This window comes from Ambystoma mexicanum, chromosome 1q (genome assembly GCF_040938575.1).
Source record: "Ambystoma mexicanum isolate Mex_15411 chromosome 1q, UKY_AmexF1_1, whole genome shotgun sequence".
Lineage (NCBI taxonomy): Eukaryota > Metazoa > Chordata > Amphibia > Caudata > Ambystomatidae > Ambystoma > Ambystoma mexicanum.
The window spans coordinates 389092110-389104743 of NC_090922.1; the positions used below are offsets into that span (position 1 = coordinate 389092110).

The 12634-nt window shown below is 48.2% G+C and overlaps 1 protein-coding gene across 8 annotated transcripts in view; it reads left to right on the forward strand.

The window, feature by feature from the left end:
• CHD9 (chromodomain helicase DNA binding protein 9) overlaps positions 1–12634 on the forward strand; it is a 3201601-nt gene that overhangs the window by 2307131 nt on the left and 881836 nt on the right. For all 8 annotated transcript variants that reach the window (XM_069639531.1, XM_069639523.1, XM_069639522.1 and 5 more), the window contains one exon: positions 7466–7625. In XM_069639531.1, the coding sequence (XP_069495632.1) occupies positions 7466–7625 (160 nt within the window). The remainder of the gene's footprint in view (positions 1–7465; positions 7626–12634) is intronic.

The window sequence follows — 12634 nt, forward strand, 5'->3', positions numbered from 1 at the left end:
CGTGTCTTCCCCACATGCTGAATGCAGATTGTCGCCGGTAACAACATGGAGTATGGGATGCAACAGTCTCTGAGACGTTGTTTAACCCAGGCAAAGAACCGTCTTGAAGCCTGCACTGCCACAGAGAAATCCAGATTGATCTGGACTTTTTCTCGGTCATACTGAAGACCCCCTTTCAGTTAGCCATGCGAAGGATCGTGGCCCGCTCCCTATAGTTCAGCAGGCGAGTAATGATGGGGCGGGGACCCGCCACAGGTATCGGTGGCTGTGCGGCTGTCTCAACCAGAAACAGGGGGGCAAAGCTCAGACCCTCCCAAGATCTCTTTATAAAGAGTTTCGACAAATTCCTCCATCTTGAACTGCCCCTGACGCTCTCTGATGCCCACTTAGACGGATATTGTTCCTGCGGGCCCTTCCTACCAGGTCCTCATTCTTGGCTGTCACCGACTTAATCTGTACCTCAGGAGCCGACACCCTAGACACAAGTGATGCCGATCCATCCTCCAGCCCGGACACACTCTGTTCCACCTCATCCAGGTTGTCGCTGTGCTTGTCCAGCCAGTGTTGTAACAGATCAACCCTGGAAGAAAGTGAGTCCAACTTGGAGTCCAGCCCTCCAATGGCCGTCTTAAGATCCAACAGTATTTCCCTTGTGTCCAATTCGGGCACCGCGGCGACTCTGCTCGCCATTGCTTCCATCAGCTCTACGTCTCAGCCTGGTGTTGCAGCTTGGGTTTTCTGGATGAGTGTCCCCCTCTAAAGTAAGCTTTCGCTGTGGTTTGTCGGATTTCCCCATGCTGGGGCTAGCCCACTGTGTATCTCCGACAACTAGTGAGGCACACCAAGCCAATAGCCTGCTCAGATGGTCGGCGGTCCCCTACAGGGCCCCCCTTCATTGCGATGGCCCGCTGGGACTTAGTATAAATTAATCTGGGCGAGGGCCCACTGCCCAAGGCGCCGCCTGGTACCGCTGCTATCTATGCAAGTCAACCAGGGCAATAGCTCACTGTCGAAGGATTGTGGTCACAGAGCCAGCCCCGGCCGCCCACACTGTCCGGATCACTGGCCTTCTTGTCCTCTCAGGTCTCAGCTCTACCACGGCCCCATCTACTTTCTGCAGGGTCTTACTGTGTCCCATACTTCTCCAAGTTTCTCAGTCTGCTGATGTGTGACCTAGGCTGGAGCCCCCCACCATGCACGGCGGCCACACAGTCCCCCGGGCCCATCCGAGCTTCCTTGCACTCCCGGAGTCCTTAATCCAATGGGGTAAGCGGGGGGTCGACAGACGCGGACTGCCACCTCACTCGGTGCTCCCAGCCACCTCACTCTCCGTGCCGGACAAGCCGGCAACTGCAAATGACGGCCTCAGCGCCAGGCCCCAAATTACCTCCGCCCCGGGGCTCCACAGAACCGCTCTCTTGCATCTTCCGGTCACTGCTCGCCTTTTGGGAAGCACCCCGGGCCGCTCTGCACTCACGGAGCTGGCGGGTCCCACCCGCACCCGCCTGCGGACAAAGAAGAACCACATGTCGCTGCGCAAGAGGCTGCCGGCTCCCCACACCGCTGCCCTCTCACCGCGGAGGCCAGTCACAGGGTCCGCTCCAGCAGCGGTTTGCTAGACTCCGCCGCCGGGCCTAGCTGCGGAAGCGCTGCCAGGCCAATTGTGCCGATGTCCTCCTGGGTCAAAGTTGTTACAATTTGGAGAGACGGGGCACACACTGCTCTCCGCCACCGCCAGATGAACGCGCCTGGCTGCCTCAACGCCGCTATAATGCAGGACTAATCAGAGCCCTCACACGGAGCTCAACGGGAGTCCGCCATCTTGGTTGTGCTCTCTAGCGCCATCCCATTGGCCCCAACTCTAAAGGGATGGTTCCCTTACCTGATGTTTCTAATGGCTGTCGCTGTCTAATAGTCCAAAACAAAAGTCTGTCTGTGTCTAAATCTATGCTTGCCCTCACTCTTTACAAAAGTGTGATAGGAAGTCTTAAAAAATTAAAAAGAGTGGTTCAACAGAAAATTGAAAACCAAAGTTGGTTTCAGGTGGTCTTCTTGCCAGGTGTAGTTTGGTCAATGTCGCAAAAATGAGTACAATCAAAAAAGGGCTGTCGGTAAGATCTTCTCCACCAAGCCCTGGTAGTGGTTTTGGGTATCTTCAGTGTCTGAGTTCCTTGGAGTTCCCTTCCCCAAGCTTCAACTTATTCAAGTTCCAAACACCACAAAATAAATATAACACAGTTCCTTTTGAAGCTTCTCATGGTTCTCTTCCCCACGCTTCAATCCTTTCAACACAAGTTCAGGCCTCTTCCAGCTTTCAAACACAAACTCCGTTTTATCAGGATGCACTTTGTTTTCTTTAGTAGGCCTCTCAGGGTTCCCTTCCCAAGCTTAGGCCCCTTTCAATTTAAAACAAAACAAAATATATTATTCCTTTTAGCCTACTCAGGATGCCCTTCCCCAAGCGTATGCCTCTCTGTTTCCAAAATAAGTATTCAGTTTTGGTAGGCCTCTCAGGGTTTCCTTCCCCAAGCTTAGGCACCTCTAGTTTCAAACACAAGTTCAGCTGGTTAGGATGTACCTTTTCCTTATATACAGTTTATCTCACATACACTCCTTTCATGGGGTCGAATCGGAGGCTTTCGAAAACGCCAGGCTCATTGCTTTCCATAAGCGCGACCACTCTGATCCTTTGTCCCTCTCTATTATTTCTTACACTTGCTTGCCTTTATACTTTTTATCTTCAGGTGCTTCCTGCACCGCTTTCATCTGTTTGTATTCCTTTCACTTTGCCGTGCACACATGCACTGCCTTTTTCTTCCTTGGCTTTCTCCTTCTTTCCGTATTCCTTCTTTCTTTGTTTTTTTAAACTGTCCTTCTCCCTTTCAGCTCTGTGCCGCTTTAAAAACCTTGCTTTTCTCCCTTTCCCGCTCCAGCCACCTACACGCTCCCAAGTTTCTCTCTCATGCGAAACTCACCGGGTAGCGTAGCGCTGGCGAGCGGTCTCTACGGGTTGCTTTGGGTTGAGATCAGAGCCTCACCACATGCCCTTCAGATAGGCTTGAGCCCGGCACAAGGCCCAAGGGAACAAGCAATTGCACGGACACCACTAGCAGGGTACCAGCTGCCTCGCTCCGGCTCTGAGACACAGGTCCCTAGCCCTGCTGCATTCCCTCTCAAATGCCGGGCCAGCGGCACGCCACTCTACTGCAGATCTTTCTGCAGCTCCCAGCTTCTTGGCTTCTCTGGTCCAGTAAGCCTTGCACCTTTGCAAGACCACACCTTTTATATTGACAAAACCAGTGAAGTGGAGTCAGGTGGGAGTGGTCATTCTTAAATGCCTGACCCTGCCTGACTCTATTAGTGGGACAACTTGAGTTCTTTCTATGGTAGGTTTCCCTTATCTTCCCCATGTTATTCATAGGCGTCATCTTTACTGATCTTAGTTGCCTCCTCCTCGTCTCAGTATTTGTTGGAAATGGGGAGTCGAGGCAAGATGGGACTTGACATTTACAGGCAATATTATTACATGGTGATTGGTAAAGGACATGGGGATGCCCTGTCCCTGGTTTTATATACACACAAGATGATCCTCTTTGTATTAAATTACTCTCTTTGTTGCACACCCAAAAATGCAAACATGGGTCTGTGTAACACTTCCCATGATCTAAACTAGGGAAAAAACTTTCCATGACACTCCATGTCTCCTACATTCGATCTGTGTGTGGTCTCATCACCAAATGTATACATTATATTTGCCCCTTGTTCACTGCTGAAAATTGTGCTCTGCTTGCTACAGCATTTGTCAATTCAAGAATGGATTACTATAACATCTTGTTGGCAGGTACCACAGATCTCAACATTCAGACCTGCAGATAACCCAGAACAATGCTGTTCGGGCAATTCAGGGCCTGTCCATGCGTGCACATGTCTCGAATGCAAGGAGAGCCCTGCATTGGCTACCGATAAAGCATAGGATCACACACAAGATCTTGGCCCTGGCCTTCAAATGCCACTCTAAAATCTGCCTGGCTTATTTTACTGATCATGTTAAGCCTCAGGTTAACACAAGAAACCTTTGTTCCTCCATTGCTCCTCTTTGATTCAGCGTAGATGCAAATTGGCTCGCTTTGGAAGGACTTCTTTTGACGTTCAGGATCCCTTACAGTGGAATCTCCTTCCCGCTTTCATACGCCTGTTTGTTAACCTGCCTTCCTTCAAGAAGGCAATCAAAACCTATCTGTTTAATCTTAATCCGGGCTAATCTCATTTTAGTCCTCTGGTTGCCCCCTTGACCATTTCTGATCTTCTTGCTCCCTACCTTGCTGGTGTCTGTCTTGTCTTGTTTTTTTTTGTGTGCTTTGAGGCTCACGCGCGTGTGGCGCTTCATAAAAATTCAAATAAATAATAAATAAAAATAAAGACAAAGAAGCGTACGGATTGAAGTTATTTCTTTATTTTACCTAGTTTTTTCCTTTTCCAGGGTTTATTCTGGGGTAATCGGGTTGTCTCTCTCTTGGGTTAGGGACAATGGGACCTGCATAATCCATGAAGGCTTCTGGGATCTCTTCACCTATCGTCCTGTCGGAATACCACATCTCTCCTGTGGTATTCTCCTAAGGGTAACCCCAGGCTCCCCCACCCAAGTGATCCTCCCTTGCTTATCCACCCCTAGGGTTGGGATCCAAAAGCGATGGCCCTCCCCATGCCACTTGAATAGAGGACTCTCTGGGTCTACATGGGAGAATACCCCTAGGAGTCTCACAGCAGGCAAAGCACGATCTCCCAGGAGTGGGTGTTAGCTCAGTCCTTCTAAAGATCTTCCCCCTTTGAGGAACCCCTCCAGTGGATCTGTTCGAATTCAGTATCAACAGGAAATGCAACCTGTTCTGCTCCATGGAATTCCCTCAGAGAGGAGATCTGAGGGATGCGTTTGTAGAGGAATGGGATATTCCACTCCTGTACGCATTCCCACCAGTCCCTCGTCATTCCCCATGTCATCAGGAGGTTGAGGAAGTTTGGGAACTCCATGATCCTGAGTGTTCTCGTTTGGGCCAGGAGGACGTAGTACCTGGGCCTTCTAGATGTCTCATATGTCCTCCATTTAGTCTTCCCCAGAGAGTGGACCTACTCTTGTAAGAGGAAGGCCGTCTTCTTCACCAAGGAATCAGAACTCTGAACCTTCATAGCAGATTTCTGTGAGGTTAACATACAAAAATTGGGACCTCTTGGAGAACGTGATAGTGGTGTTTCTTTCAGCCAGAAGACCAGCTGCAAAAGCACTATACCGCTGCCGTTGGAATAAGTTTTGCAGCTGTTGTAGAGGTTCCCCTCCCTTGCCTCGTCGCACCTTGAAACACTTGTGTATAGGCACGTTATCAATGCGATATCATACGTATCATATAAAGCTGGAAGGAGGAAAGAGGCAGGAAAGAGAAATCTTTCCTAACAATGAGCACATTATCTTAAGAACTGTAATTGCCGCTGAGATAAGGATAGCAAGATTGCAAGTGTCCTCATGCTATGCACACCAATTTGGCCCTCTTTGCTATCAAAGTGGATATATCACCCAAACAAATGGTCAACAACTAATGCAGATATAGCGAGGGACCTGCTGCTGCTATGGGAAAACTATTGTGCAATTAAGCATGGCTCACATGTCAGGGATGAACTGTTAGAGTCAGAATTTCTGCAGCTTCATCACAAGTCTTTGGAATCGGCATGCAAAGCCACTGGAGCCAGACATTGAATTCCAAAATGGCGGACCAGTATTTTAGAGCCTCGGTTCAAATGTACATCGGAGCTGCAGCCCAAAGCTCAAAGAAGCTTGAAATGGGGAAAAGACTCCACTCCAAGTAGACACAAGCAAATATAAATTCAACTACAAATGTGCAGACTCTTTCCCAAAGCCCTTTCCAGGGCAAGGGAACACCAGGATATTTGATGCCTAATCTGAGAGCTATTGGGGTGGCTGCTTGGAAAAGATTGTGTCATGAGTTGAAAGCAAGTCGTGGGGGTCTGGAAGGATGCTGAAAAGGGGAAAAGTAGGAGGTTGGAGATGGGGAGAAGACATCAGGAGGAAGAGTTCAAGGAGTGGTTGGCAAAAGTGCTCTGAAGGGAGACATCGAGAGGCAGCAAACAAGGGCGTCCAGAGTTGACGAGGAGGAGACGGGAAGCATGAGGAGGAAGGCATCAGTAGGTGGCAGGAGAAAGGCATCAGGAGGAAGTTGGTGAGGTGGCAGTTAACCAGAGTATGAAGGAACGAAAGGGCACACTTAGCCCAAAGCAGGGTATAGGAGTTAGACCCTAATCGGAAGCGATTAAAGAGATGGCAAAGGGGAAGAAATCAGGACCTCAGCAAAGGGAAGTGTTAAATCTCTTTTGAAACTGTCTGTAGTAACTGAGGCTAGGTATAACTGAAGCTCTTGGCTGAGACCTAGCATTGTCTACAGTACCAACAAGGTGGAGAGAAGGTGTTTGTATCCCACAATGCCAGGACACCAACTAGGAGACTATTATGCAGAACCCCCTAAAGATTGTTAATGATGAGAAGAGACCCTAAGATCTTGTGAACTTTATAAGGAAACTCTTGGAACCATTGAGTAAAGTATGTCATGACACTTTTTGTTTGAGTTTGATTCAAGGAGAGTAGTAATCCTCTCTGTTGTGTAAAATAAAACCCATTCCATCTACAATTTGTGTTTGGACCCTTTGTGAACTCCACCCAGCTAGATAACCGCCAATAAGTCCAATGCTTCAAAATCTTAAATTAGACCATTCCCTAACCCAGACACTATGTAATACTGCCTGTCCGCTAAGCCCCAACATGCATTGACCCTGTACCTCATGGTGTTAGAGGCACTTTTTTTTAACAACGTAACTAGTAAGCATGCAGACCTTTGTATGGACTATCTCTGCATAACTTACATGTGTTACTCTATGTACAATATTAGGGACTGGTCAACAGTATTGCTGTTCATGCATGCACAGGGTACACTGAGAAACACCTGAACACCACAGATCACTCCTGATTGAATCGGCTTGCCTAAGATAAAGTACAACCACACACTCCTCCACCTATATTGTTTTCACAGAATTGTTACTGACATCTCTGGAACCACACACGTATACAAGCAGACAACACCATGTTGGATAGATGTCTCTGGTCCTCCCCACTGCACCTATAGCACACAACCCTTTCATCCATCCATCCATCCACACAGATAACTCCAGAACCATACAGCTGAGCGCCTTAGGATCAGCCTGCAGTGCTACAATGGTATGCCAATGCCAGGTATGCCCATGATGAAAACCAATAACCATAGCCTCTGAAATGAATGCAGTTTTAAGTTTACAGAACTCACCACAGTACTTGAAACACTTTATGCTAGACCAGTGGTAACCACTTTATTCATCTGTGTATTCACTACCCACTAGTGTTTTTGACTTGTACTATGTTTCTGTATAGGTTTGTCAGCACCAGTACCAAGGGGGCGAAAGGGAAAGAAAGTCAAGACCCAACCCAGTACTTTTGATATACAAAAGGCAGATTGGCTTCGAAAGTATAATCCAGAGCATTTACTGCAAGATGAAGGTTACAAAAAACACTTAAAGCATCACTGTAACAAGTAAGCACACATATAGCGATTTTGTTTGTCTCGAAATTGACATTGTTTAGAAATGCACTTATTAGCTGTTACCTATAACTGTCATCTTTCTTGGGGCAATGCCAATGCGGTAAGCTTGCTTTGCTCTCTCATTTCCTATTTCCAATGTGATAAATTAAATCAAATTCACTTGATCTAAGGTATCGACATTAGCAAATAATCCATAGAGGTACTGTTTGGCCCCATGTGTTATCAAGCATCATTTTTCAGACCCACTACTTCCAGAATACATTTTGGACTCTTTACTTTCCATTATGACCTTTGATGGCTTTTGGGCCTTGGCTGCTAACAGTCGCCATTGGCTGCAATCATGGAAGGGAGTCTTGAATTTTGCAAACATGCTCTTGCAGCTTTCTTTTTTTGATCTCCAGATTGAGCCATAGAAGATGAAGCAAAACATTTATGGAAATAAAAATCTCCACACTGCACTCTCCATATTCTTGGATTTGACTTTACAGAAAAGTATACGGTTTGTAATTCCCAGGTTCTAACGGATTCCTTCCTCCCACAGATTCCTCATCTATGATCCCTACCTCACCAGTGAAGCTGCTTATCTGAAATGTTTTCCACTGCCAGGAGGCGCAGAACAGCTAAGCATTGGCTTTGCCCGACAACTCTGCGTGCCCTGCTGCGGACATGACATCGAGGACAGTATATATTAAGGCACGGCACCACCCATGACCCAGTTACTTTTTTCTGCACACACTGTTCGCTTCAGGAACACCACTTTGTTTGAAGTTATTTTTCTTCTCGTTTCGCACCATGCCGAATATGTAAAATTCCTCAGGTTTTAAACCCTGCGTCGACTGCAGCCATCAGGTATCCGCCTCTGATCCTCACAGGTTTTGTCTGTATTGTCTTGGGGAGGGCTGCGGGTCGCCCCAGTCAATGCACTCCAAGGCACTCCATGAGCAGGCGGCACACCTATTCACTTGGCTCCACAAGGAGAAATGCGATAAATGGACCCATTTGAGGTCCCTGAGTGGAGAGCGTCATACTGGAGAACGGATCCTGCTCCACAAGTGTTAGGGAGAATTCTCATTCTATGGCTAATTTCACTTACCTATAGAGTCCCCCAGCAGTTTTGCTGGATTTGAAGGGTTTTGTTTCTTTTCTCCTGCTAAGAGTGAGACTCTTTATCCCACTCTTAGGCATTTTTGCTGTGTGTGTTCTAGGCTATTTCTGTGTGTAATGTCTATGGGATTTTCTCAACCCCATAGGAACCGGTGGAATTTGTATGAACTAAACCAGTACAACCCATCTTACTATGGAGGTACTGGAAAGGGTTAATAGTTTTTCCCCTATGATCATTTTCGAGGGGGTACCATACAGTCCCTCTCTCTAAAGTTTCTGGCTTGTGGCAGTGGTTACTACTGTAAATATTAAGACCGCAAATATTTCCCTATGGGATTTTCCCATTGTTCGAGGCTACCACTTTTTCTGACAGCCTCTAACATACCGCCGATTTATTTTTATATTAACTTTACTCCGGTAGATTTTATTTGCCAGAACTTTAATATAAATTCTTTCTCATGTCTTTCTCTAAACTCCTAACCCAGGTCGGGGACCCTTTGTTCGTCCTTTTGGCGGGCTTCTGCCAAGAAGCCCTACTTTCGGCGCCACTGAGTCTGGGTGGGTCCATTGTGTGGGGGCGGAGTAGGACCCCTGGACAGGGTTGCCTCAGCAACCCTTGTCGCACTCTATCCTGATAGGCTGTAGGGTCTCCCGCCAAGGATGACCACTCCACTGTGTGAGTGACAGCTAGGCTGTATGAATGGGGCTCTTTTTGCATAAAAGCAGGGTCCTGAGGACTGGAAGAGCAAGACGTCGCCACTGGAACTAAGAAGCCGAAGAGGAGAGAAAGCAAAGACATCTGCAACGAATCGCCAGTACCCTGTACTCGGAGGCCGGATAGCCATGCACCAGTCCACCCGGACCGCGATTTAAAGGAGCATACCTTTTATTCGTTGGGCAGCACCGTGGCTGGTTTCATCCATGGGTAGTGCAGTAACTCGAACCTTCCTCCACAATGAGAGCCTCTCTTCCTCAGCTGGATCCCCCGAACTGCAGGAACTACCAGGAACAACCGCCACCACAGGAGCCACTTCTTCATTTTAAAGGTACATTGTTCCACCAGGCCGCCCTTTCTTCGCGGTAGAGCTAAAGGTGTTTTAAATCCTTTGCCTACCTGTTGGGTGCGCCCCCCTCTCTCTTAACATTGTCTTTCACCTTCTGCATCCACCTTTTCGAAATCGTTAACCAAAGACTTGACTGCAGCTACAAGAACATTTTGCTCCTGGGCCCTTGCCCTGTACCACTGACTCTGGCACAGGTCTTTTGACTCTGGCTACATTTGTTAGAACTGCCTTCTTTAGATGCTTCTCAACTAGAACTGTGTTGGTGCACCTACTTCTTATAACCCCCTTTTTATTCCCCTTTCTAAACCTTGTGATGTGCCATTTTGCTCAGTTTTCATTTAAGTTTATTCTATACTGATGCACTGTCTTGCTTAAACTGGTTCACAAACTTATGGGAAGTGTTGCTAGGGTGTGTAAGAAGATATTTCTGTATAACTTGTGCTTTCGCTCCCTTGCAAGAAATTGTTAGAGTATCCCTTGTGTGTGGTGTTTACTGTGTCGTTTTGCTCAGTTTTCACTCTGGTTCACTTGGTCTACAATTTAACTAGCGAGTGTGTATATTTTTCGTTGACTTATTTTAACTTGCTCGATGACTGTGATAAATGTGTTTTACTAGAAGTGTATAAAATAAATATGTATCTACTTTTTAATACAAAGCTTTGGTCAGTGTTTCCTTGTGCCATAGTACTGTAGGCCTATTGTGTAAACCCTGAATACTGCTCATCTCCCTCTAGAGATAAGTCTGACTGCTCAGCCACAGCTACCAACTAAATCTTTGTGGTACAGACTGATACCAAAGGGGATTTAGTGCTCTCACCTGTAGTCCTAATCTTCTGTAGTGCCCCCTAAGGGAACTGCACAGGATTCTGCCTAACAACAAGTGCAAAAAGAAGCAGCACAAGAGGTGTTTTTCCCACTGTGCATCTTCCAAACACCATCCTTCTTCATCTTCAAGGAAAAGGCGTCACTGCTTCAGGGACTACTATGAGGAAGAGGCACCACCGGTACCTTTCCCCACCTAATCCTCCTCCCTGAGGAATGGGAGGCGTTTTGGCTGAAGATGCTTTACGTCTTCACCAAGGCCCGAACGGCTTCAGCCAATGCGGCTGAGGCACCACTTGGACGAGCTGCCAGAGACTCTGCAAGAATTTGCAACCATACACGCTTGGGTTCGGCCAAGGTAAAAGCGGACAAGGATCTGTCTAATGGCTGTACTGACCATCTTCAGATATTAGTATTCTGGCCCCAATTCCTCTCTCTGCTGCACCCTCGGCGCCAAAGATACCAGGGTTCATCATGAGTATTCAACGTTTCCTAGGGGCCCATTAATATCCCATATGGAGGACATATATGCAACGATGAGGATGACCCCATCCCCTTTGGATTGGAGACCCTGAGCCACTGTGCCCCAAGGAAGTTAGGATGAGGAATTCTGTGGAGAAGGTGGCGACTTAGTGGATTTTGTAGCTGACTTGTAAGATGCAAGTGGTCTGGACACTTCACCAAAAATCAACATGCTCTCTGCTTATACCCCACGCCTCTTTTCAACACCTGATAGATTGGTGGTTTATACCTTAGGGTTATCAGAACCGTCGAGACCCAAGGTGCAGTACGAACTAACTGATATTCTGCAGGAAATTTCACATAGACAGACCCTACTGCCCTTTAACCCAGCAGTTGAAGCACCAGTCTTGGCAGTATTGTAGAAGCCGGACTCAGTCCCAACTGTAGACCAGGATCTGTCCAATGGAAACGGGGCAGCCCCATCCGATCAGCTATTCCTGTCTTCTAATGCCTCCCCAGAGCGTCTAGGTTTCCAGGCGGCAACAGCAAATCTGAAGAACACGTCTTCTCCAGCATGGGGTCTGGCATGGATTCACATGCTCATGAATATTCCCCGTCGTCAGGCTGGGAATCCTCGGTAAAGAAAAAACCAGTATCAGTTTCGTTTCTGATCTGTCTTTCGTAGTAATAACCAATCACTGGTCTCTGCGTCATACTGACCACAGCCAATGACTGCCCTCTACCTAAGCACCGCCTCTAGCAGCCATCTTCAGATTTTTACCGCACGTTCATGTGTTGGGATCCTCGTGCTATTGCTCTCGAGCGTTAGTGCTATTTTTTCGCGCTTTTTCACAAAAACTTCGATTCTTTCGGTCAAAAGAGCCTCAAGCTCCACCGATCCTACATCCGATCAACGGGGACCCGTGTCGGATTCATCTGTGCCCCTCAAGGGTGAAGATTTCGTCGAGCTACACTTCGGAGGACTCCAGAAGCTTCTCAGGCCCGGTCTCGGAGATGGCCCAGGAGAAGGGAAGCTCGACGCCCGGAAAGCTGTTCAGGGCCTGCCCTGGATGCCAGCTGCAGAACGTCTTCAAGGAGGACGAACACTCTTTCTGCCTTTACTGCCTTCATGGGGACAAGACGCACGTGGAGAAGGACTGTGCGTTTTGCGGCAACATGTCGGAACGGACCATGAAGGACCGCCATCAACGTCTCGCCAGCTGGCTGGAGGGTAAGAGCCCGTCTGGCGAGAAGAAGAAGAAATCTGAGCGGTCTTCTAAGACCTTTGAGGGCGCCCCGGCGACGGGGGCCCAACATAAGGCCAAGCACCGCGAGTCCGCTGGCACCGGGAGCGCCGAACGGTCGGGCTCTACGGGCGCCAGGCAGGGCGCACCCTCCCCGGCACCATCAACCACGAGCCAACGCTCTGGGTCGGGTAAGAGGAAGGCCGAGCACCCGGCGAAGCTCCTGGAGAGACCCCGGTCGAGCTCTAAGGCAGAGGAGGAGCGTGGCAGTGCCCCCTCCCTCAAGGATAAGGCGGTGAGCGCA